Genomic DNA, 25,864 nt, shown 5'->3' on the forward strand with positions numbered 1-25,864 from the left:
GATATATAAAAAAGATAAATAAATAAAAAAAAAACTGTGTGTGTGTGTGTGTGCGTGTGTGTGTGTGTGTGTGTGTGATTCACCTCTACTGCCTTTCTTGTTATCAGGTCAACAACATTTCACATTTTTTTCTTATCGGTATAGGTATCAGAGTGACAGGTATTTTGTCTGTCTGTCTGTCTATCTGTTTGTCTATCTTTCTCTGTCTGCCTGTCTCTGTCAGGTCATTTTCTTCAAATTACTGATAAGACGTAACTCTATTCTTAAGGAGAGAGAGAGAGAGAGAGAGCGAGATACCATAACGCAAAATACAAATATAAAATAATCAAAACCACTATATTTACCGTACAGTACTTTTATCATCAAAAACACCATGACCTCCCTACAAACTTATAAAAGATTAAAAAAGTACCCCTATTTTATTTTATCTATTTATTTTTTACCTGTTTACCTGTCGACCGAAATTCTCCGCATGACGACATGCGCGTGCAGCTGTGACGGTGACAAACATACCATTATCTCTTCACACCTGATAATGAGTTCAAATAATCTACCTTTTCTATCACCTGGGTGCAAGCTTTATTCAAATTCACGGTGACAAGTACTGGACTATGTTTACTCAGCGGCGTGTTAACTTCAGGTGTTATCTGATGCAGATGTGACTCAAATAATCTACATTTTCTATCACCAAGGTGCAAACTTATTCAGATTCACGATGACAAGTACTGGTTTTGTTTACTCAGTGGATACTTTTAGGGGTTATCTGGCGTGGATGTGATTGGCTAGGCATATAAATAAGGGGTGTTGTGTCTCGTCTCCATCAGTCAGTCTGCCTATCTGTCTGTCTCTGTTCTTCCGCAAGGCTTTAACTGCGACCTTTCCTGTTTTCCGAGACTTGGTGAGATGAGTTTAATTTTCACCTTTTTTTTTTTTTTTTTTTTTTGTTATTAGCATTTTAATGTTTTTTTATCCAGTTATTTATTTATCTATTCATTGTATTTCATTTTGTATTATTGGTATTATTATTATTATTATTATTATTATTATTATTAATATTATTTATTTATTTATTTTATATATATATATATATATATATATATATATATATATATATATATATATATATATATATATATATATATATATATATATATATATATATATATATATATATATATTTTTTTTTTTTTTTTTTTTTTTTTTTTTTTTTTTTTATTTTTTTTTTTTTTTAGTTCTGTGTCTTCCTTTAGTACCTTTGGTACCAGTTTCACGTCTAATATATAAGCAAATGGTCTTGTGGGATGACTGAATAGAATAATGAAGGACAAATTATTGAACATACTTTAAAGTGACAAGTGAGTTTCCTGTCCATATATTAACTGGTTACCCAACGTTTTCTCTCCCTTATGGAAACACCCACGATGAAGACCTCCACCTTTACATACATTAAAATCCAACAACAAAAACACGCTTTTAACAACTTCTCTCCCGGATAACACATTAGTTTACCCTCAAGTGTGAAGTGGTGATGCTACAAGTGTTTTATCTTCAAGCGCTTGACTGTCACTTGGCAGTATTGCAACTTCACTTGACTCTATCCTTGCTCCCTTTCAGAATGAAGGGCTGTCTAATCTTACCATGACCTAAGCCTGAGAGGAGTCCTTTACCCACTTATAATTAGTTTTCACATAATTATTCTTGTTTTTCATCACATTTCTTTCACAACTACTACTACTACTACTACTATTAATGCACTTATTTAACAACAACACCACCACCAGCTTCTTTGCTAGTAAGTTTCCCAGCACGGGCAGGATAAGTGTTTAGTTTTCTCGTGATATGAAAGTTCACTGACTTCTCTCCCTCTTGTTACCACTTCATTTTTTTGCAGGTTTGTTTCCCAGCAAGGCCACAATGAGTGCCCCGCTTTCCCTCACTATAAATGGGAAGCAGTATGAAGGTAAGGAGAGGGAAAAAGATACGTTTAATTCTGGACTTTCTTTTTCTTTCTTTTTTTCTTTTTTTTTTTTTTTCACCTGCGTCAGAGAAGTCAGGAAGATTTCTTTAGTAGTTATGTCAATTTGGATGTTTAATTAATAATGTACAGTCGCGATCACAAGTTGTGTTCTGCTTCGTCGCCACAATGAATCGTCATCGGGTCAGGTCTCTTTCTCTCTCTCTCTCTCTCTCTCTCTCTCCAACAACTACTACTACATGCAGCTAGTGTAAGGAGGCCAAGTCAGGCAGTCTAACTGAAGTCAGTTGGGGACAAGGAAGGAATATAGAATCCTTGGTTGGACTTAAAGATCTGTTCCTATATGAATGAACTTGCATTACTGTTAAGCTCAGATATTCTCACTCCTATAAGTTACGGTAATGGCGCAGTCCTAAAGTAACCTTCATGTGAAGTGATACCGGAACTGTACTTAGACGCATTAGATTTCCATGAGTTTAATGCCAGGGCAGTCCACCGTATACACACAAGGATCCACCAAAACAACCAACAGCACGTGTGGCTGACAGGCGATCTGCTAAGTCCATGGTTGCCAGCATGGGCATGCACACTCATACATTTTTATTATTTATTTATTATGTAAAATCACTGGTCAATGGCGCAAAATACATGTATAATATATATCCACAGAGGTGCCAGTCCCTAAAGAAGAGCCAATGCTTAACTAATACTTATGCTAAACTTATGCTAATTTATCACTAATGCTTATGTTGAGCTTTTCAAGTGGTATAAGGGATAAACAAGGATGACAAAAAAAAAACATCCTCAGGATCAATAAGCAAACAGGACAAAAAATAATGGTTTAAGATCGATAAAAAATAAATAAAAAGGAGATATGCAGGAAGTGGTGGATAAATAAAATAGACTCAGTATGTAAGTTAGTGCCGAGTCTTAAGGAGGCTTAAAAAGAAGTTTGTGGAGCAGTGAAAGACTTAAAATAGTGTTGTACGTAGATATTTTAGGCTGCACTTATTATGTTGGATTAGAACCTTTCCTGTCTTTTTTTTATTTAGTCTTTAAGATGAATATTACAGTTAAGAACCCCTTGCAATACCTAAACCCACTTGAAGACCTCCATCAGATCCTCTCTTAGTCTATACTACTTGAAAACCTCCATCAGATCCCCTCTTTAGACCTAATCCACTTGAAGACTTGTATCAGATCCCCTCTTAAAACTCAAACCACTTAAAAACCTCCATCAAATTTCAACCTAACGAACTTGAAGACCTCTATCAGATCCCTCTTAACCTCCGCCTCTCTAAGGACGGTCTTCTCTCCTGCAGTGGGCGAGGTCTCCCCTAACACTCATCTACTGACCTTCCTGCATGACAATCAGCTGCTGGGCACCCACAAAACCTGCTACAAGGGTGCCTGTGGGGCCTGCACTGTGGTGGCCACTCTCACAGACCCTGACACACTGGAGAAGAAGACCATGACCATTAATAGTGTCAGTAGTTGAGGATTTGATTGTTTGGGGGCTGTTGGTTCCTTGGGTAGTTGGGTTTCTCTCTTGGTTCTTATTCTTTTCTTGGTTTACTTTTGTTTTGTTTCTTTTGCTTCGTGTTTTTTTTTCTTGGTTTACTTGTGTTTTGCTTCTCTTTGCTTTGCTGGATTTTTCATGGTTTTTATTTTTTCTCTTAGTTTACTTGTGTTTATCTCTCTTCTTTTGTTGAATTTCTCATGATTTGTATTCTTTTTTATTAGTGTACTTCTATTCTTCTCTTGTCTGTCTAAATCTAAGTATGCTGGATGCTGGAGCCATGTGATGCAGTCTGCTAACTCTCTGCTGCAGAAGTGTTTCAGCATGTGGTTCAAAGTGGCATCATTGCAGTGCCTGGTGCCTGTGCTGGCATGCGTTGGCTGGGAACTGACCACCATCGAGGGGCTGGGGAACAAGTATGATGGCTACCACGTGATCCAGGAACGCCTCACCCAGCACTCAGGCACCCAGTGTGGCTACTGCTCCCCCGGCATGGTGATGAACATGTATGGGTGAGTGTCCCTCTGGGGGCTGGAGGTGACACTCGGGAACACACCTGAGAGAAACAGAGAGAAAGAGAGAGGGAGAGAGACCTGTAGACATATGGGTGAAGAGGAAAAGAGAGAGAGAGATTCAGAAGATAACAGTTGAAGGAAGGAGATTTGAGGACATTAGGGTGAAGATGAAGAGAGATTCAAGGCTTTAGGATGAAGGGAGAGAGAGATTCAGGATTTTAGGGTAAAGAGGGAGAGAGATTCAAAATGTTAGGGTGAATGGGGGAAAGAATTTTAGGGTGAACAGGGGGAGATTTAGGATATTAGGGTGAAGAGAGAGAGAGAGAGAGAGAGAGAGAGAGAGAGAGAGAGAGAGAGAGAGAGAGAGAGAGAGAGAGAGAGAGAGAGAGAGAAAGGACTTTAGGGTGAAGAGACATTACATATCTCTTCATATATCTGTATTTTTCACTCCAACAGTTCAGGATTGACATAAAATAATTAGAGTTAGTTTTTTCTTAGTGTATTTGGATTTTTCCCTCCTACAGTTCAACAGTGGCATCAGAAATCTGGGGGTAGTTTCCATCGTTTGATATATCACATCTCTCTTAAGATATTTGTACTTTCACTCTTACAGTTCAGCATCATCAGAAATTTGTGGATACTCTTCATCCTTTGATACACTAAAAATTTTGTGTTAGTTTCTATTCTTAAAATTTGTGGGAAGGTTTCATTCTTGACTCACTGCACCTCTCCTGGCCAGGCTGTCCCAGAGCAAGGCTGAGTGGACCAAGGAGGATGTGGAACAGCAGCTGGACGGGACAGTGTGTCGCTGCACTGGCTACCGCCCCATCCTGGACGCCTTCAAGTCCCTCACGCCACAGGACATTGAGGTGAACACAAGACAAGATAACAACATGACTACATAAGATAGGAGATAAGATAAAAACACAAAAATATAAAATAAGAACATAAAAGTATAAGATAAGAACATAACAGTCTAAGATAAGAGCATAAATACATAAGAGAAAATAAGATACGAAATAACATAAAATAAGAAAAGACCACAACAACATAAGATATAACATAACAAAATAAGATAATAATAATTTAGCAATGTATGGATGGTTATGCATGAGAGGCCAAGATAATCACGATACACGCCAAACAACTTACTACATGGAACACACATTACCAACCAGTAAACCAGTGTGAGTAGCAATATTTTCACTTCACCTATGTCTCGGCAGGACGTGCACAAGACGAGGTGCCCCACCACTGGCAAGGCCTGCTCCGGCTGCTGCTCCAACAAGCCCAAGGGGGAGGTGAGGAGGAAGACCTCCCTTTGTCCCCTGGTTTACACTGCCATCTGAGTCATAGGGGATTAGTATAACATATTCCACACTGAATGGTTTATGATGGCTTGCTGATACCTTTCTGAATCATCAAAACATAGCAAATTTGAATCTTAAGGAATAGGGATTTAGTGTAGCATATCCTATATTGAATGATTTATGATGGCTTTCTAATACCTATGAGTTCTGAATTCATACCTTTAAAGATAAATATGACAAACTAACTTTAAAAGACATGAAATTATGAACTTGACCCAAACCTCTAAAATACAATCAGGTGAGAACATCATTCACACTCTTAGTCCCGTCATCTGCCGGTGGGAAGGGAAAGTCTTGTGCACCACCCTACTGTACTGTGTGGCTGGCTGTGCTATGCCCAGGCTCAATAATGTACATTAATAATGACAGATATGTAGACACTCGGCAAGCAAATACAGTCTGACTGAGGTAACTGTGACTCTCCATGCCAGCAGGGGAAGAAGGCATGTGGGAAGAGCGCTGGCAGTCCCCTGAAGCTGAAGGACTCCACCTGGCACCAGCCGTCCTCCCTGCAGGTGAGAAATTAGAGAGAAAATTAACCAGGAAACTTTAATAAAATCCCAATCTTATAATAACTGGTGATTGTAGCATGGCAGGGTGATTAATCTCATCTTTTTCTCTAAGGAACTGCTTGACACTCTCGCTGGACTTCCTGAGGGGACCAAGTACACGCTGGTCTGCGGAAACACAGCCCAAGGTAAGCATGGGAGGTAATGCAGTGGCAGTGTGTATGCAAGTGTCTTCTATACATCAAAAGATCAGAATTTTGCAATTATCCTCACATATTTCAGACAACTTTTGTTAGTTCCTTCAAAGAAGAAAAGAAAAGAAAAGAAAAATCACTAAATATTAATCTGTTTTTTTTTTTTTACAATATTATAGGTCAGAATTTTGATATTACCTCCAGTCAATAGATAATAGATAGGCAGCAGTTACAATACACATATAGCTGATATGTGTACTGTATATCCTGTGACTATATAATGAACACCTCCTCTTGATGTATGAAGGAGAACCATACAATGAACACATCAAAAGACACTAGATAGGCAGTAGCAATGATCCATATATAGATGAGTGTGTACTGTACATCCTGTAACTATACAAGCACCTCCTCTCAGCCGTGTACGAAGGAGGGGCATACACTGAGTACATCTACACTGGCAATGTCCCTGAACTGTCGGCGGTAAAGCTGGAGACAGAAGCCCTTGTGTTTGGCGCCAATGTTTCCATCACTCGCCTCATGGAGCAGCTGTTCCTCGCCGCCCAGACCCTTGGTGGGTTTGCCTACGTCTCCCACCTGGCCGAGACCTGGAAGCACCTTGGCAACACGTCCCTGCGCAATGTGAGTGCAGCAGTTTTGGAGGGGCTCTTGTTTGCACTTATTTTACCTGCTGAATCTTAAGAACATGAGAAAATTCTGTGCAAAGTGAGTGAGGCTATTTTGGAAATGCTTCAGTATGTGCTTTTATTACTTGTAAAGACTTAAGAGCATAACATAATTAAAATAAAGGAAGCTGCACAAATCTATCAGGCCTAAATGTGGCAGTCCCTGCAAGAAACATACCAATCTATTTCCAACTTAACTAAATGTGCTTAATATTTAAATAAGCTTAATTTACAATATACTGGTTGGAGACATTTATTCTTCTAACTTTCACTGTATTGCCATGAACTTAATTTACTATTAGTTAGAGTAATTCTATAAGTTGTTGCTCATCCTGACCTTCACTGTGTTGTCACATGCTTCTCACAGCTGGGCAGTTGGGGAGGAAACATTGCCACCAAAGTGAATCACCCTGACTTCACCTCAGACATCTTTGTGGGTCTGGTAACAGCTGGTGCCACCATCACCACAGGTCTGTCCAGCCATCATCCACAACACCACAACACCACCATGGATACATTCAACAAAATAAATATATTGCCTTGAAGAGTCTTATATAATACTTAAACTTACCATAATATTTGTCAGTCTGTCTATCTACATACATATCAAAGGAATGGTTGTGACAAAAGTAGTCCTCTTCATTCTCATGTTTCCTAGAATGTATAACTATAGTATAACACTGTTTTTATTGTCTATCAATCAGTCATTCATTTAAGTGAAGACTTCTGTTACAAGAGAGAGAAAGTCATCCCTTACACTAAAAAAAACAGCAGGAAAAAGAGAGAAAGAAAAGACTTGCCATGTATCTTTACCTTAAAAGTTTGTATGTATGTTTATTGGTACAGTTAGTCCAGACGGGTCCAGTGACACCCACACGCTGGAGGAGCTGATGGAGGTGGACCTGGTGGGACAGCGAAGGGTCATCCTACAGGTCAGCCTCCCACCGCTCCCTGATGACGTCTTCGTGAGGACCATCAAGGTGAGGAGAGGCTGGTCTGATGGATGGAGGGAATGATTGCAGGAGTATTGAAGTATGTCTGTCTTTGTTTGATATTAGTATTACTATTAGATTTAGCTTATGAGGGATGGATTTCAGGAATGTCTAAGTGTGATTCTGTCTTTTTGTTTGATATTAGTATAGTACATTGAATTAAGCATAAAAGTGTGGCTTGTGAGGGACAGATTTCAGAAGTGTTTAAGTGTGAATTTGTCTTTCTATTTCATGTCAGTGCAATACATTAAGGTTTTAGTATCAAATTGTGACAAGTCTTTCCTTTAACTCTTCCACTTCCTTGCCACATCTTTCCTCAGTTACTAAACACTACCACACCTACCTTGTTTGAGCAGCAGTACACCAAATCATCCTCTCTACCTTGTCTTGGCAGCAGTACAGCAAATCTTCCTCTCTCTCTACCTTGTCTCGGCAGCAGTACAGCAAATCTTCCTCTCTCTCTACCTTGTCTCGGCAGCAGTACAGCAAATCTTCATTACAGGTGCGGCCTAGGACCTCCACTGCCCTGGCTGATGTGAGTGCCGGCTTCAAGGTACGGGTGGATGCGGCAACGGCACACACTGTGGTGGATGCGCCTGTCATTGTCTACAATGGTATCAACTCATCATTTGTAAGTTCACACAAGTAATGTAATTTCTCAAGAGCATAGTGTTCCTTTCTGTCAGTCAGCAATGTAGATGGGAGTAAGTAACAGTCTCCTATGACCATTATATTCTTTTCCATGAGTCAGTAATGTACATGGGAGTAATTCTGTGTTTTGAGAATGAGAACTGCCCTATTATGTGGCTGCAAAGTGGATAATCAGATACAGCGAGTCCTTGGTTTAAGATGGCCTTGACTTCTGCCGTTTCATGGTTACAGTGGTGGCGGTGCTTGTCCCTATACATTCCCCTTTGCTGATTTTTTCTGTTGATGATTTATTTAATTATTTTAATTTATTGAATGTCCTCCATGTGTGTTTTTACAGGTACAGTACTTATGTTTTTATATCCTAGATTATGATTGTAGAATATTATAGCATTAGGGCAGGTGAGTAACATACTGTAGGTGCTTACTTAGGCTGGTTCAGACCTATGCCAAAAATCAGTTTAACTCATGGCACTGGAACAGGATTCCGTTTTAAACTCAAGGATTCCCTGTAACCAAAATAATAATAATAATAATAATAATAACTTACTTCCAAGATCCGCGCCACTGCAACGGAGGCAGCCCTTGCCGGGAAGAGCCTGGAGGATGAGATGGTACTGCAGGCGGCACTGTCAGCACTGGCTACTGAGGTTGTTCCTGCCATCAAGCCTGGGGAGACTTCACCAGAGTACAGGCTGTCCCTCACCCAGACCCTGCTGTACAAGGTGCAGTGACAGGGAGCTTGATGACTCACACAGACTCACTCAGACTCATACAGACTCACACAGACTCACTCAGACTCACACAGACTCACACACTCACTCAGACTCACTCAGACTTGCACAGACTCGCACAGACTCACACAGACTCACTCAAAACTCTCACAGACTCACTCAGACTCACACAACTAGGTAAATACAGACTCTCACACCCTCACTCAGACACTGAATGATTAATTATTTTGCTTTGAGAATATTCAAGATGACACAAACTTCAGTATGGTTTTTACACTTTAACAACTGGACATAACTGTTCAATTAGATCTTATAATTCTTTGGTCCATTTTCTGAAACATTCTGCATTGCACCTCCACTACATTTAAAAGCCTCTAGTTGAAGTGTCACAGGTTTTTAAGGGTACTTTTACAGATATTTGCTTACATCACCCTTGTTATCCCATACGCTGTAAAGTTACCGTGTCTCACCTGATTGTGGCAGATGGTGCTTGGGGTTCTCGGAGACTCAGCCAGCAGTGCAATGGTGAGTGGGGCCAGTGACTTGGTGCGTCCCTTGTCCAGCGGCCAGCAAACTTTCCCTGAGAATCCTGAAGCCTGGCCAGTGGGAAAGCCTGTAACCAAGGTGGAGGCACCCATCCAGTGCAGCGGTGAGTGATGGTTATGGCTGTGGTGGTGGTGGCTGTCTCTGTCATTCTGCAAATATACCTTTAGTGAAGTGCCGTGTCATGTGACTTAGACGATCATGCCCCTCCATCTTCAATTTTCAGTCATATGGATGAGATTTGAGGATGTACAAACTAGGACCAGTATTCAGAAAAGCCTTGCTCTCTCACCACAACTATTGCTAAAGGCCATGGAGATGATTAGCCAAGTTCTTAAGTGTTTCTCCTATTAATAATGTAGACATCTTGTTAATCTGTCACTAGAACCATACGAACATCATGTCACTTCAACTAAAGCCTTTTGAAAGTAATCAGGGTGTGGGCAGGAGAGTTTGGGCAGGAGAGTTTCAGCACGTGGTCCTGGGATGCTAATCCACACTTCTAATCATATAATGGCAGGGGTAAATATAGACGGACAAGATTAACTAGTCAGAAAGGAAAGATACAGAGTGGTGTGTTTGACTGAATGAGCATGTTCCTTTGTTCAACACAGGAGAGGCTGAGTATGTGACCAAGATCCCAGCACGCCCTGGAGAGCTGTATGGGGTCTTTGTCACCTCAACACAGGCCAACGCACGGCTTGTTTCCATTGACACCACAGATGCCCTGGTGAGAGAGAGAGAGAGAGAGAGAGAGAGAGAGAGAGAGAGAGAGAAGAGAGAAGAGAGAGAGAGAGAGAGAGAGAGAGAGAGAGAGAGAGAGAGAGAGAGAGAGAGAGAGAGAGAGAGAGAGAGAGATAGTGGGTTGTGGCTCCTAATAACTTGTGGACTTCCCTGTTTATTTTCCAGGCCATCCCAGGAGTTGTGGGCTTTGTGGGAGCTGAGGACATTCGTGGCCAGAATAACATGCTGGCCTTTGCTGCAGACTGGGTCCCCGGCAGCTCCCAACCAGTAAGTGAGGGAGACAGATGCCTGCTGTGTGCTACCCACTTAATCTTGCTGCCAGACTGTCAATGTTCTTCTATTTCATCTTTTATCAGCAGTTTTATTATCTCTTTCTGAATCATAGCCACCTGATTAGCCAAACCAACATACATGTCAAATTTACCAGTCATACTCTTCCATATGTGTCAGATTTACTAGTTACATTTTTTCTTACCACCATACATGTCAAATTTACAAGTGATACTTTTCCACATGTGTCAAATTTACTAGTCACACTCTTTCATACATGTCAGATTTACTTGTCACACTTTTCCAGGTGTTTGCATCAGAGCGTGTGGAGTACAATGGCCAGCCCCTCGGCCTGCTAGTGGCCACCAACAGGAGTGCAGCCTATGCTGGCCTGGAGGCAGTGAAGGTCACCTATGATGACATCCAGGCACCAGTCATCACCATAGACGAGGCCCTCACCAAGCCCCTTCCTCCCAGCCAGTTTCCTCCTGTGGTGATAGGAGACGTGGCAGGTGAGAGGCTCCCTCCACCTGGGACTTCATCATAGGCTTCCCAAGACCTTGCTCAGCCTCAGCCTTTCAAGTTATTTTTACTTTTAGTCTCAGGAAATAAAAATAAGTCTGTGGAATCCAGTACTGTCTATTAATACTTTTGTTGCACTCCTGACAGCTGGCTTTGCTGCTTCCACCCATGTCATCGAGGGAGCCATGCGGAGGGGTGGGCAGCTCCATTACCAACTGGAGACTCAGGTAGGCAGGCTGGGAGGTGATCTCACTCAACTGTCAAATACTTCATATTTCAAAAATATATTATTTCCGAAGTATTAATAATATATGGTATATTTTCTTTAAAAAGAAATCTATGGAAATATATCATTGCAATGTGTCATGTTATTTGTGCATTATTATTCACAATTCTTCAACTGTGAAATACTTTGTGGGTGAAGTAATGTTTCATCAACATTGTCCGGAAGATAACGATTGTGAACCCGACGGACGACGGCTTCGAGGTGCACAGCGCCACCCAATGGGCGTCTGAGACCCAGCGTGCCATCGCTCAAGTGCTGGGTGTGCCTGACAACCAGTGAGTTGGGGGTAGGAGGGCACCACCATTCAGGGAATATAGCAAGTCACTGCACATAGTTATTGACAGCCACTGTACATGTTCAAGATGTACTCATGAAGTTCTGACCTGCAGAGTGCATGTGAGTGTCAAGCGTCTTGGTGGAGGCTTTGGCGGCAAGATTGACCAGTGCAATATTGTATCGACGGCTGCCGCTGTGGCTGCCCAGAAGATGCGGCGGCCAGTGCGGGTCCAACTGGACCTGAGTGACAACATGAGGATTGTGGGCGGTCGGGAACCTTACCTGTGCACTTACAAGGCAGGTGCTTCTTAGCCTTGGTGGTGCAGTGTTTACTTTGGAATATCAGAATAAACTGATGAATCATGAACTGACTAAGTTGTTGAGAGGAAAGGTTATAGTTTTTTATGTAAGAGGGGCACTGGCCAAGGACAGCAAAAGTATGAAAAAAAAAAAAGGTCCACTGAGAGTGCCAGTCCCCAAAGAAAGGTCAAAAAGTTACTGAGTGGCTGTGTGTGTGTATGTGTGCCCGCCTCCCTCACACTCCCCAACTCTCTCAGGTTGGGTTTGATGATGCCGGCAAGCTGCAGGCGGTGCAGGCTGTGCTCACTGCTGACTCAGGCTACAAGGGTGTTGATGTCAGCAGTTCATCAGCAGTGGCTGCAATGCCGTCCTGCTATGCCTGCTCCAACTGGGAGCTCACCCCACAGTTCATCCTCACCAACACCCCCGTCACCACCTGGTGCCGCACACCAGGTGAGTCCCCTGTAAAATGATATGCCTGCAGAATGACACGTTAGGTGGGAAATTCTGCTGAAAATGACAGAGAGAGAGAGAAACCAAATGAGCTGGCTGGAGGAAATAAGCAATATTTGCATGGCAGGAACTGTGGAGGGCATCTGCTTCATGGAGAACATCATGGACCACGTGGCGGCAGAGCTTGGCCTGGATCCCCTAGAGCTGCGGCAGAGGAACCTCCTCCCAGACGGTGGCAGCAGGAGGCTTGGCAAGGAGATCATCCAGCTACGTTCCCGCATGGCAGGCTGCAGTAAGGAGTGTGGATGACTTCTTGTGCTGCTAAACACTTCTTTGCTCTCAGTTATATTGCCTGTCTTCTTAAATGCTTTGCTCTTTTATGCACCACAACAATTTTCAAAGGCCACAGAGAGGATTTGCCGAGTTCTCATTAGTGTTTCTCCTGTCAATAATCTATAAATTTTGTTCATCTGTCACTAGAGTTGAAAAACACATAAAAAATCCCATGTTGCTTCACCATGACTATTTTCAAAGGTTACAGAGGTGATTTGCTGGGTTCTCACAAGTGTTTCTCCAGTTAATTATTTAGAATCTTGATCTGTCATTAGAACCGTAAAAATATCCTTAACTAACTTCTGTCACTTCAACTAAAGCTTTTTGAATGTAGTAGAAACATGCACAGTGGCAAAGTGTTTCAGAATATATTCCTAGATTGGATAGTTGCTAAAATACATCATTTTGAACATTTCCTCTTGATTCTGACATGACTTATATCTGAAGAGGATTAATTATATCTAACTTTTTTTTTAATTAACAGATGTGAAGGACTTGCCTGATGAGGTTACAATTCCCAGGAACCTCATTTCAAACATGATCACGCAGCTGTTGGCCTCTGCAGATGTGGAGAAACGCAAGGCAGAGGTGGCACAGTTCAATAAGGTGGGTGGGGACTTGTGTGGTGATGAGGGTGAGCATGAGCTGGTGTGTTGACCTTTTCTCCCTGAAATGCCAATGTGTCATCTTTATTATTTGGCAACACAACAGGCGGTACAATTATGGTCAGCAAGAAGGTAATCTACACCAGTGACTTTTTGTTTATTTTCTATTGCAAGAGGGACACTGGCCTAGAGTAATAAAAAGGGGAAAAAAATAAAGCTGCATTGAAGTGCCAGTCCCTAAAGAGAAAGCCAGAAGGTATATTGAAACTTGAGAAAACTGATAACTAATAATGATCCCAAATTGGAGGATAAGTGCCTTGAAACCTGAGAAAATTGAAGACTAGTAATGATATGAAATTGAAGGTTGTCTTGAAACTTGAGAATACTGAAGAGAATTACTGTCTTGAAACTTGAGGATACAGAAGAGGATTAGTGTCTTGAAACTTGAGAATACTAACAGTTAATAATAATTTTCAACTCCTCAGGACAATCTATGGAAGAAGCGTGGCCTGACAGTGATGCCCATGCTGTGGCCTCATTCTGTGCCGCCCGTGTACCCCTTCAGTGTGCTGGTGGCTGTCAATGCTCGGGACGGCTCTGTGTCCATCTCCCATGGTGGATCAGAGATGGGCCAGGGACTCAATACGAAGGTGGGTGAGTGGGCTTCTTTGCGGAAGCCACACACTACAGAACACAAATTTTTCTTATATTCTTTAAATATGACAACCTGGATCATGTTAAGTGAATTAATAAGAGAAAAAGGTATTTTTAAAAGTTTGTGTCACATGAAGTGAATTACAGTAAGAAGAGGGAGAGAAAAATAGATATCTTTACATTTTAAGTTTGACAGTCTGTGTCATATACAAGTTAATTATTACATAAGCAATACAAAATGCATATGTTTGCATTAAATGAAGTGAATTAATAAGAGAGGGGGGAAAATAATCTCTCTATTTTAAATCTGATAATCTGTAAAGGGAGAGAGAGAAAAAAATTGAAATCTTTTGCATTTTAAATTTGATAATCTGCATCATATTAAATTAATTAAGAAGAGAAAGAAAAAAGAAGATATCTGAGGTGGTTGTGTTGGCAGGTGGCTCAAGTGGCAGCCTATGAGCTGGGCATCCCCATGGACACCATCAGCTTTGTGCCCACCAGTACCCACACCAACCCTAATTCTTCCAGCACCAGCGGCTCCCTCGGCTCGGACACCTGCTCCTACGTATGTCGCTGTGTTGCTGTGTTCTCTGTTCCCTTGTTTACACCAATAGGAAAGCTTCTTATGTATCTTTTCATTTTTTCTTCCTTGTCAATACTTAAAAATATTTAATTGTTTTAATGGTGTGAAAGAGTTAATTTGTACTTATTGAGCCCATTTACAGTCACCTCCAAGTATTATACTGGCTAGATATTGCTAAATCTATTCTTTTAATTTCTTTTTCTTTCTTACTGATGTTTATAAATATTTCATATCATTTATTATTAAGAATTATTGCATGTCAGAGTGAAGGAAATAAAGTATACACCAGCACTTACTGAGCCATGCCTGGTGTTGTCAGTGTGTGGGGGAGGCCTGCAAGATCCTGCGTGCCCGCCTGGACACTTACAAGCAGGTGGCCGGCCTGCTTGACGCTTCCTGGAAGGAGGTGGTGCTCTCTGCTTTCAATGCCGGGGTGGACATCTCTCAGAGATATGTGTACGGCTCTTCTGTTTGCTTGCTTGTTTGTCTCTCTATTAGGGTTCATCCTCAGTATTTTCACTTCTTAATCTGTTGTGAAATTACAAAATAGATGCATCACTTCAATTTTTTTTCTTTTGTAACTTTTATGAGAAAATTTCATTGAGAGTTATATAAATACTGAGAATGTAAGGGTGAGAATCTATCTTATTTCTTTAAGAACTGGCACCTCAGTGGGCCTTATTTATGTAGATTTTTGTTGCCAGTATACCATGCTTAGATAAAAAAAAGAATGTAAGGATAAACCTGCCTTGTTAGTGTGGCTTGTGCAGAGTGTATAGATCAGAACTTGCCTTGATAAATGTGAGGATCAGAACCTGCCTGCTAATGTGGCTTGTGCCTCACCAGGAATGGGGCCAATGAAACCCAGGGCTATGCAGTGTTTGGAGTTGCCTGCAGTGAAGTGGAGCTTGATGTCCTCACCGGCCAGTTCATGGTAAGTCATCACCAATACCCAACGCTCACCTCAAGTGCATATGTAATCTGTGTATACAAGTTCACAGTAAGTCCTCACCAACAACTAAGACTCTAATTATCACTGACAGCTAAGACTAACCCAAGACGTGCATGTAATTTATGTATACAAGTTTCAAGTTTGCAATTATTTTATTAAGTAATTTTCAGGTTTGGATGAACAGGAAAACCTTTGTTGTAAGACCTTAATCTGGTTCTCCCAATTGGCAGTAACATTGTCAATCATATAACACTAAAGTTTATGTTAATTTTCTCATTTTCCATTAAAATTTACATTAATTTTCTCACATGCCACAAATGTTGATGTTAATTTCTCAACAAGACCTTGAATAACAAATCTTCTCACCTCAGATCCTGCGCACAGACATCCTGGAGGACGCCGGACGCTCCCTCAGCCCCCTGGTGGACATTGGGCAGATTGAGGGAGGCTTTGTGATGGGGCAGGGACTCCTCACCCTCGAGAAAATTGTGTTTGATGCCGCCACCGGGAAGAATCTGTCGGACAGTGTGTGGGTGAGTGCTGCCTGGAGGGGTGAAGGAAGGGATTATCCTTGTGAAATTAACATTCTGCCAGGTCGTCTTAATCCTTTGACTGAGCTTCTTCTCAGCTTGATGTTTTAGCATTGTCTTAATTCAGATTAAATACAGGAAAAGGCATTATTGAATATCTAGTAAAGTTTTTCACTACTTACAACTTAATTTTTGATAGACTAAAATTCCATAGAGTTGCTGAAAATAAAGTTACATGTGCCATCAAAAGTTAATAACTGATGCATCTAAAATTCTCATTCAGTAATATTCTTTTGTTAACACTACTGCCACTGCTGCTTGTTTAAGTGCACTGAATGCAATCTCCCATGGCAGACTTACCACACTCCCATGGCCTTGGACATCCCTGTGGACATCCGGGTCACCCTGCTGGAGGACGCCCCTAACCCTGTGGGCGTGCAGTCCTCCAAGGGTGAGTCACAACTGTCTTGTATTGAGAGGCACTTAAGTTATGTATATGTAGATAGGATATTAAATACCACACAGATAGAGACACACAGAGACTTTCATCATTCATCCATCCATCTATAAATACACACAGACAGACATAACCCTTTCATAAATTTGGTTCATATGTTTCTTGAACTATATAGTGTTAGTCATGTGCACATAGTAGATAGAATACTAAATACCTTTCATAAATATCTGTATGTGATGCTTTTAACACAGTACAGAAAGTGAGTTGATGTTTTTGTTATTCTTATTATTCATGCAGTGACGTCAGAGCCTCCGGTGTGCTTGGCATACTCAGCGGTGATGGCACTGAGGCAGGCTGTGACCAGCGCCAGGCAGGACGCAGGCACCACCGGATGGTTCCAGATGGGTGAGTGGTGTGTTGTGTTGTGCCTCCACCTCCTGTGTTCTGTTGTGCCACCTCTAGTCTGTCACTGCTGCCCCACTCATGCACAGGCTTTTCTCAGCACACATGCATTGAATCAAGTTTTAGAGGTGAAAATAGGAAGAATTCTCAGCCCCAAATATTAGTAATGGATAGTTAAGTAAATTATCCACACTCTCTAACATTACAACCTGTGTGTAGATGCTCCACTCACCTACGAGAGCCTGCAGCAGCTGTGCCTGGTGGATGTCAGCCGGCTCACCCTTGCCTAGCCTGTCCACCACCACCACCACCACCACTATGGGCCCTACCTGCTGTGTGACTGACCAGGATAAGCCTTCTGACAACACTAAGGGACTGAATCCCTAGAAAGAAAGTCTGTTGCTGGTGTTTATATCTATATTCACATCATTGATAATTTTGGACATGTGTAGGTACTTAAAAGTTCAGCTTAATAAGAGTAGTGGCTCCACCACTCATTAAAAGTTTGCTTACAATGATTTAAACAAAATTTTACAAACAGAACATTGAAATATTGTTGCTTTTATCATTAATTTCAATTCTTAAGGGCTAAGTTAATACTGACAGTGTAACACAGGCACTTTAGTGACTCAGCTTTCCTGTTCACATTATCATCCTGGTGAGTCATTGTCACTGTGCACAGCCAGGCCATGAGCCAGGCGTCACACAATCCCATCACCTCGGTGTTAAGCATCACGCTTCCAGCTTGAGATGGAGGATACTAAATTATATGTTGAAAAGAATGATAAACTAGATTTCATATCTATAAGTAAAAGATTCACAAGTAGTTTTTAGAGTAAAAATCAGTGTAGCAACATGTACTCCTCCTCCTCCTCATGTAATAGTGAAACAGTTTAGAGATGAGAATTGATTACAAAATATATATTCTTAATTTGCATAATGTATTTAGCATTCCAAGAAATGTATTCATCTTATGTGAAATATATAATATATAATGTATAGTACTGGTATTATTAACATTGCCATCATATAAAAAAACTGTGTGTGTGTGTGTGGTAATACTGGTAATAAGAGAAATAGTAGTAGTGTACCAGCAGCAACAAGAAATAAATCAAAGTAGCAGGAATGAGAGCACACCACCGTGATGGTTACAGTTAGTACAGGCCTGAGGAGAGGCTCACATCCTTAAGTAGGAGAAAATTGTTATTGTACCTGGAACAGCAGAGCTGTTATACATCAAGCTGTGTTGAAATGACCTGGCTGTCATGCAGCTGCCAGGAATTAGCCTCAGAGATGCTGTGCTGCTGACAGTGGTGCTTTTCTGAGAGCTGCTGCATCTCAGGTGGGGCAAAAAAGTCTGCAAGCTCATCATGACATTGATGTCCACCATGCAACTCACAAATGCATGCCAAAGAAGTCACTGAGCCTTTCAATTGTGCTTGATTAGAATTTGACAGCTCAAGGTAGAGGCCACACCTCTGTGTAGGAAGGTAATCTGTTACATGGAAGACAGATTCTGAGATGTCCCTCAGGAGTCCTGTCAGCATGCCTGGGCTTTCCTGCAGCCCAGCCTCCCCGGCCACCATGCACTGGCAGCTTGGTGTTCAGCCCGTGCAGACTCAGAACACTGATGAGTGTGCCTGGTTACCGCCACCTCACGAGTGCACAGGTTCACCAGTGTGTCTCCAGTTCACTGACCCGTGACATTCAGCACATCTGCTTTCCTGTGGTGACCCTGACTGCTGCTGAACATGCCAAGATTTCCAAGGATTACAGTAAGAAGAATGTACTCAAACTGAGTTAAGATGATCTACCCTTCAGAAATCCCTTGCCCTTTGCACTCCCATCCAGCAGCAGCAAGGAGTCACAAGTGCACAGCAAGCTGGTGAGGGCCAGCAGGCAGTGTGTGGGTGTGGTGGTCAAGCCTGAAAGTCTGTCATTTAGTTTGTTGGCCAATATCATAGTAAACAGAATGTATCTTTTTATCACTGTCATGAAACAATCTAATTCAGATATAATTCATATACAGTCAAGAGGGGCCTGTCTTTAGAGTGGGTCTAGTGAAGGACTCCTAGACACCACAGCAGCATAAAGTCTCTCTTCAATGATGTCTGAAAGCCAAGCCACTTATGCCATCTTCTTTTCTGGTGCTATTTTGAAATCAAGGCTTTCCTTCATCATACCAGTAACCAACATGCCTTCTCATGAGATGTTATTGTTAGGCTTGCAAAACACTTATTTTCACAGTAAAGCTGCAGGGATGCAGGACCTTTCAAGCCCTACTCATTCTTCACAGGACGCTTGATGCCTCACCACAGCACCAACAAAGCTGTGCCTGTCCCTTCCAGTGCTGCAGGTAGATCACAGCAGCAGAGTGTTTGCCATGACCAGGGATCTCAAGACAGCTGTGGCTGCTCAGCCTGAGGTGTTGTTGCTGGTAGCAATGAGTCGCTCCATCTTGTACAGCTCCAGCTCACGCAGCCGTTGGGCGTCGGCACCCTTGGCCTCCTTGTGTGGCTTCCTCAGGTTAGGTGACAGCTTCAGGGCAACAAGGTGGCCTCTGTTTGGGAAAAGTGACATTAGAAGTTGTGCTTACGAGTAAGTGTTCATTTAGTGGGGATTTTCTCCCAATTTAGTGCCACTGTCTAAAAATATTAAGAGTCTTGCCTCTCGCCACCCACCACAACGATGGGGTGGAAGGGATTAAAGGCGACGGAGGTGGCTGCCACACGCCGCCGCTGCAGCAAGCTCTGCACACACAGCGGACGACAGCGGCGCAGAAACAGATCGTACACGTACACCCGCCCCTCATCAGTCACTGCCACAAACACACTGCTACTGAAGGGTGACCAGGTGACGCCAGCCACTGCACCCCCCACGTCCAGCACAACCAGTGGCGCCCTTCACACAAGAATGGCCATGGTGATAATGCGATGCAACAGACAAGACAGGAATCTCTTGAAACTCATGTATTGTAACATGAATGAAGGCAAATACACTACGAAACACTGAAAGTTATCATTTGTACTCTCTGGACAGAAGGGAACCTATTCTGAAACACTTCTGTCCTGTACCTCCACTACTTTCCATTACTTTAAAAAGATTCTTGTTGAAGTGACACAAATTTTCAAAGGTGTTTTTGTGATTCTACTGACAATACTAAGCGTACAAACAATCTTAAGAACCTGGTGGCTAATCATCTCTGTAGCCTTGGGAATACAGGGCAAGGTCTGGCAGGGATAACACTTATGTCAGTACTCACAGGGTGTGCTGCAGCCAGATCTTGATGGTCCAGTCTACGGAGCAGGAGAGGAATATTCTTGTGTGATGGGCGTTCCAAGCCACCTTCCTCACGGGGGAGGAGTGGGCGGGGTACACAAACAAGGAGTGGGTGGGGCAGGTGGTGGAGCACTGGAACACCACACCTGTGTCCACACCCACCACCACCACAGTGATGTCGTCAGGCTGGAATGCCATGGAGGTCGCCACTCCTGCAACACACCAGTGACACAAACTCAAATCAATCTTGGAAAGTTAAAAAAGAGAGGAAAGAAAGTTTACATGTAGAATGAGTGATGCAACACCTGAGAAAATGTTACCAGCCTGAAAGACATGTACCCCTCCACACCTGAGCCTGGCAAGACCTCAGGACCTTGCCTTACAGTTCCCACAGCAGTGTTTGAGGGACCTACAGGATGCACACACACACACACACACACACACACACACACACACACACACACACCAAACAGTCTAATCAGCTAAGACCTCTTCAGTGTTGATCTGAAAGTACTAACCAGCATTAAATCTGTGCCAATAGTGTGAGTTGTGATGATACTTGGTTGAACTGTGTCTTTTAAATTCACTTAAAAATATAACTTCTCTTTATGTAATTGGAGAACTGGCCTAAAGCAACAAAGAAATCTAAAAAGACCAACTGAGGTGCCACTCTCTAAGGAAAGATCAAAAGGATCATCCAGAATTGGAGGATAATTGTTTTCAAGCCTCCCTTTTGAAAGAGTTCAAGTCACAGGAAGGAGAAAATACAGAAGCAGGCAGTGAGTTTAGAGTTTACCAGAAAAGAGATGAATGACTGAGAATACTTCTTAACTCTTGCATTAGAGAAGTGAACAGAATATGGTAGAGGTAAAGCTAGTGAGGCCATGGAAGGAGGGAAGACATGCAGTTAGCAAGATCAGAAGACCAGTTAGCATGAAAAAGCAGTAGAGGATGGCAGATGAAACACTGCAAGATTATTCTGGATAAGAAGAGGACACCGTACCCTCAAGTGGCACCTTGTCACGCACGGGGACACTGCCACTGAGGTGCTCCACCACGTTGAAGTCCAGGATGTGCATGAACTGAAGGACACCAGCATGCACCGTCCACTGGGTGAGGCGTCCGTCCAGCGACACCGAGAAGAAGCACAGGTCCTCCCCAACCTCTGTCTCCATCCACCGCACCTCAGAGACACAGGACACAGGGAGGGTGAAGCAGGGAACTCAAACGTGTACATGTAGATGAATGGAATTGACTCAGTAATCAGGTTGTTAGTTCTGAGTCATATGGGAACTTTAAAAGAACTTTAAACTTATAGATGATGATAATAGAAATAGGTATGTACATTTCATACAAGGACTGCCATGTGTAGGCCTGATAGCTTCTTGTAGCTTCCCTTATTTTCTTAAGTTCATATGTTCTTACAAGACCTGTGCACCTTCCCATGACTCTCAAGATATACAAAGCATGCAACTACCATAAGACAAATTCTATCTCATTCCATCTTTGTGTTTGTCACCCTAAGCTCACCTGAGTGACAGGCAACAGGTGCTTGTCATTAAGGCAGGTGGAGGTGATAATGATTGGCCTGGTGGAAGACTTCATGTCATACATCACCACTGTGCCGTCACTCCACCCTGCTGCCACCACACTGCCGTGCTGCACACCAGGAATGTTAATCTTTCAATACAAAGAAAAACTGGTGGCTAATGCAGCTGAGAGTGTGAATGATGTGTGTGTGTGTGTGTGGTGCTTTGTCTGGGCCACCCTGTCAGGGATTGCTGGCTTGGTATATAGATTAATAGATACACAGATAAAAATATTGGTACAGTTGCTCATTGGTAAAGTTTCTCAAAGTTTTGATCTTATATTCTAAAAATGCTTCAGGCAAAACAATCAGTATCTCACAACATATTAGTCTTTGTTGAGCTCTAAATACAAAGCAGCTCACTAGTCCATATCTCGATACCTATTTGATATATGGACAAGAAACTTCCTGTACTGTGACAAGAAAATCCTTATAGTGACAAGAAACTGCCTGTACTGTGACAAGGAACCCCCTATATTGTGACAAGAAACTCCCTGTACTGTGACATGAAGGTTCCTGTATTGTGACACATAAAACTCTTGGTGATAATTTAACAGTCTGTGATAGAAGTTAATCAGGTTTTCAGGAGTTTTCATGTTTCAGTGATAATTTAGCAAGCTCTAGTGGGAATTTTCAAGTGAATGGATTGAGATTTTCGATAATTTCAAGATTCCAGTGACAAGCGTTCAATACCAGCACAGTCTTACCTTGGGGTGGAAGTCGAGACACAGGACACCACAGGGGGTATGGAAGACTCTCTCAGGTGTGGCAGGGTTCTTCAGGGTGTACAGGCACAGCATTCCCGCTCCCTCAGGCCCACCAATGTCCCCTGAGGAAGGATTCCAAGTAGTTCTTAAATAGGGATTAACATTCATACATGGCTGGTTATTAAGTTCTGAACTTGCCATCTCTGTCTGTATCTTGCCTTTGCTCCTCATCCCCAGAGAGAGAGAGAGAGAGAGAGAGAGAGAGAGAGAGAGAGAGAGAGAGAGAGAGAGAGAGAGAGAGAGAGAGAGAGAGAGAGAGAGAGAGAGAGAGAGAGAGAGAAACCACAGTGAGCCTTTTTCTTCATTCTTTTTGTTGTTCTAGATCAAAGCCTCTCTTACATAATCTACTGATCCTTTCCTCTTCACACACTCACTGACACACACTCTCACCTTCACTTTCTCCCAGCCTTGACCTCTCACACTCCCAGCACTGACCTGTGGTGTAGGCAGCAGCGAGGAGGTCAGGGTACACGGGGCTCCAGCACACGTCCGACACGATGAAGGAGCGAGAGCGGTCGTGGTAAAACTTCCATAGGGGCAGTAGGGAGCCCTCAAGGTGCCGGAACTCATCGCTGCCGTCCTCCCAGTACTTGAAATCTGGGTAACGTGAAAGAGTGGCTCGTACTTGTAACTTTGTAATTTGACTGTCTTGGCTCAATTCCTTGACCTTTTCACTGTGGTATGCAACAATTCACAGCACTATAAGTGATAGTAGTTGTAGCGTTTTTTTTTTTTTTTTTTTTTTTTACCATCAAGTATGTAATCGTGGCTTTTTTTTTTCATCGCCAATAACTGTTGTTGTTGTTTTTTTTATGCTCAATAGCTCTTATGATCATAGCTTTCTTTATCCTCAAGTATAATGTTTTTTTTTTTTCATCCTCAAGTGGGCAATCATAGCTTTCTTTTACCCCCTCAAGTAATCAAGTGAGCAACTTAAGTAAGGTATGAGTAATGCAGCACACACACCCTGAGAAATGTCATCATAGGTGTTCTGGCTCACCATCCTCTCCACCACCCGCGCCGCCCACAAGAGGCCAGGGAGGCGCAGGTCTGGTCCGCCGAGCTTCCCAGGAGGCGGCGGCGGGGACGGGGGCCGCACTACCACGATGGGATCAAGGACCTGGGGGAGGGAGGCAGGGGAAGGGTGGGGTCTGTTACATTATAACATAAGAACATAAAAATTACAAGCGAATTAAGTTCCTATTAGTATTTCTTCACTGCAAAAAACGTACAGAAAACGTGTGCTACATTTAACTAAGTCTTTGGAGAACGTATGCTACACTTCGTTATATTTGTGGAAAATATTTAGAATTTTTTTTTATTAATTTCATATTACTTTTCTTTCATGTCAGGTATATTTTTCAGTTTCATTCTTCTAATATCCATATCCCTGTTTTCTGTTGTTCGTAGCAGTCCACACGTCATATTACTCATCACTTACCGGTTTTTGCTTCGACGCCCCTCTATCCTTCTCCTTCTCCTTCTTCTCCATCTCCATCTCCTGCTCTAGGATCTTCTGGTAGTCGACCTTGTAAGCCTGGTAGATCTTATAAAGGCCGACGCAGCGGGAGAAGGTGGTGGAGGGCGGCGGCGAGGTCTGTATACCCAGGCTCTGCGGGAAGAAGGTGGCTGGTGACTTGAAGCAGGCCCGTACTCCGAAACGCTCTGCTCTCTCACCGTGACTGTCTTCAAAGGTTACATAGACGATTTGCTGGGTTCTCTAGAGTTTTCTCCGTGTTAATAATATAGAAACCTTGTAAATCAGTCACGAAAACCATAAAAACAGCCTTAAAAAAAAAAAAAAACACGGTAGCTTCAACTAGAGCCTTTTGAAAGTAGTGGAGGCGCTCTCTGCCAAATGAATACGAAAAAATGAGGAAGATAGAAGAGGAAGACCATTTATGACAAGTTGCTGACGAAATACTAACTCTTTTGGTGAGTCTGGTGGTCTGAGAGACTCGCTCGCTGAAGTTGAACGGGTTGGGTTGTGTGTCAGCCCTTGGTCTTGGCAACAGTGGGCGCTGTCCTGTCTCTCCCGGCCGCCAGGACTCACCCCCACCCTCCTCAGCTTCCGAGTCTCCTGGAAGTGGAGTACAATAGGTCAGACATGAAGTAGATGAGTTTAGTCATAGTAACGCCATGAAAAAGCTGTTGTTTCAAACACTATAGGGGCAGATAGTGAAGTACATTATTATGATGATTATTATGTGTTATTTACTTATTCTATTTTACTTTTATTATGTTTTAATTACTTATTCATTATTATTATTATTATTATTTGTATACACGAGTACACCATTCAGTCTCAAGTGCAAGTGCAACAGAAAACGTGAACCAGACTAGAGGAAAGCGTGAGGGGGCGGACAATCACGTGGCAATTACAGCTTCTAATCCCTTACCGTGGCGAGGACCCAATGCCTCGCCACGTGTGTCGTCATGCACGCAAGCCACAAAGACCTGCGTGCATTCCTCAAATAATCGCGTTTTTCCTCACGACTTGCCCTCATTTGTCTTGCTTTGGCGTCTCTTGCAGGCAGCGCTCTCTTGTTAGCATTTTTCATTCGCTCTCTTGTGTCAGAACTGCCCCATTTGTCTTCCTTTGGCGTCTGTTGCAAGTATTACTCTCTTGGTTAGGGTTTTATGATTGGTTACCATGTCATAGTCGCTTGTATTCAGAAACGCTTTGCTCTCTCACCACGACTCTTCAGAAACACTGCTTTCTTATCACGACTCTTCAGAAACGCTTTGCTTTCTTACCACGACTCTTCAGAAACGCTTTGTTTTCTTACCACGACTTCAGAAACACTTTGCTCTTTCACCACGACTCTTCAGAAACGCTTTGCTCTCTCACCACGAATATTTACGAAGGCCACAGAGATGATTAGCCGGGTTCCCAAGGCTGTTTCTCCTTTTAATAGCGCAGAAATCTTGTTAATCTGTCACTAAAGCTGTAAAACACTCTTTAAAAACCGTGTAGCTTCAACCAGTGTATTTTTTAAAGTGGTGGAGGTGCAGCGCGGATGTGTTTCAGAATATAGTCAGCATTCCTGTCTGCCGTTACGAGCATATATCCTCCTCCAGGCCCATTCCTCCTTGATTCACCTCTGTAATCATCTCTCCATTCCACCCCCGTGTTTACTTTCACTCCACGCTTCCTCCTCCTTCACGTCCCCGC

The 25,864-nt window shown here is 42.5% G+C and overlaps 2 protein-coding genes and 2 long non-coding RNA genes across 20 annotated transcripts in view; 1 reads left to right on the forward strand and 3 right to left on the reverse strand.

Moving 5' to 3' along the window:
* Positions 1-765: 765 nt before the first annotated feature.
* LOC135090279 (xanthine dehydrogenase/oxidase-like) lies at positions 766-18,056 on the forward strand. Of its 2 annotated transcripts, none has more exons than XM_063986909.1 (31): positions 766-898; positions 1,892-1,960; positions 3,298-3,461; positions 3,846-4,006; positions 4,749-4,878; positions 5,236-5,310; positions 5,811-5,894; positions 6,004-6,076; positions 6,501-6,724; positions 7,136-7,238; positions 7,615-7,748; positions 8,263-8,391; positions 8,966-9,133; positions 9,626-9,791; positions 10,300-10,415; positions 10,595-10,696; positions 11,007-11,211; positions 11,369-11,448; positions 11,673-11,782; positions 11,897-12,080; positions 12,341-12,536; positions 12,664-12,828; positions 13,354-13,475; positions 13,960-14,124; positions 14,568-14,696; positions 15,034-15,170; positions 15,561-15,648; positions 16,038-16,199; positions 16,551-16,647; positions 16,951-17,058; positions 17,275-18,056. In XM_063986909.1, the coding sequence occupies exons 2-31, from the start codon at positions 1,915-1,917 to the stop codon at positions 17,343-17,345; spliced, it is 3,894 nt and encodes a 1,297-aa protein (XP_063842979.1). In that variant the 5' UTR covers positions 766-898; positions 1,892-1,914; the 3' UTR covers positions 17,346-18,056. The 2 variants fall into 2 exon arrangements, with proteins under 2 accessions (XP_063842979.1, XP_063842980.1); XM_063986910.1 differs by having other exon boundaries at positions 5,814-5,894.
* Positions 2,057-10,412, reverse strand: LOC135090281 (uncharacterized). 8 transcript variants are annotated; one of them, XR_010261847.1, is made up of 5 exons: positions 8,959-10,412; positions 8,226-8,341; positions 8,104-8,183; positions 7,582-7,764; positions 4,434-7,240 (listed from the first exon to the last, which is right to left on the reverse strand). It is a non-coding gene; the product is annotated as an uncharacterized LOC135090281 (long non-coding RNA). The 8 variants fall into 8 exon arrangements; XR_010261841.1 differs by adding an exon at positions 2,057-4,050 and having other exon boundaries at positions 4,731-7,240; positions 7,582-8,341; XR_010261843.1 differs by having other exon boundaries at positions 7,582-8,183.
* On the reverse strand, positions 10,454-15,912 carry LOC135090282 (uncharacterized). Its single transcript, XR_010261848.1, has 3 exons — positions 15,011-15,912; positions 13,933-14,158; positions 10,454-13,536 (listed from the first exon to the last, which is right to left on the reverse strand). It is a non-coding gene; the product is annotated as an uncharacterized LOC135090282 (long non-coding RNA).
* The window catches only part of LOC135090280 (dynein intermediate chain 2, ciliary-like), a 45,020-nt gene continuing 36,610 nt past the window's right edge, over positions 17,455-25,864 (reverse strand). For 7 of the 9 annotated variants that reach the window (XM_063986918.1, XM_063986915.1, XM_063986916.1 and 4 more), the window contains 10 exons: positions 24,618-24,769; positions 24,131-24,301; positions 23,656-23,809; positions 23,125-23,286; positions 22,630-22,751; positions 21,865-21,993; positions 21,338-21,518; positions 20,318-20,546; positions 19,723-19,956; positions 17,455-19,615 (listed from right to left, as the gene is read on the reverse strand). In XM_063986918.1, coding sequence (XP_063842988.1) covers positions 19,471-19,615; positions 19,723-19,956; positions 20,318-20,546; positions 21,338-21,518; positions 21,865-21,993; positions 22,630-22,751; positions 23,125-23,286; positions 23,656-23,809; positions 24,131-24,301; positions 24,618-24,769 — 1,679 coding nt within the window. In that variant the 3' untranslated portion in view covers positions 17,455-19,470. The remainder of the gene's footprint in view (positions 19,616-19,722; positions 19,957-20,317; positions 20,547-21,337; positions 21,519-21,864; positions 21,994-22,629; positions 22,752-23,124; positions 23,287-23,655; positions 23,810-24,130; positions 24,302-24,617; positions 24,770-25,864) is intronic. The other 2 variants (XM_063986917.1, XM_063986919.1) reach the window with 2 other exon arrangements.

The sequence above is a fragment of the Scylla paramamosain genome, chromosome 34 (assembly GCF_035594125.1).
Source record: "Scylla paramamosain isolate STU-SP2022 chromosome 34, ASM3559412v1, whole genome shotgun sequence".
Classification (NCBI taxonomy): Eukaryota; Metazoa; Arthropoda; class Malacostraca; order Decapoda; family Portunidae; genus Scylla; species Scylla paramamosain.

Bases quoted from the DNA above. Each gene is read 5' to 3' on its own strand.
- LOC135090279 (XM_063986909.1), top strand. From the start codon at position 1,915: ATGAGTGCCCCGCTTTCCCTCACTATAAATGGGAAGCAGTATGAAG. The intron at 11,449-11,672 runs GTAGGCAGGCTG...ATTGTCCGGAAG, and splicing joins ATTACCAACTGGAGACTCAG to ATAACGATTGTGAACCCGAC. The intron at 12,537-12,663 runs GTGAGTCCCCTG...TTTGCATGGCAG, and splicing joins CACCTGGTGCCGCACACCAG to GAACTGTGGAGGGCATCTGC.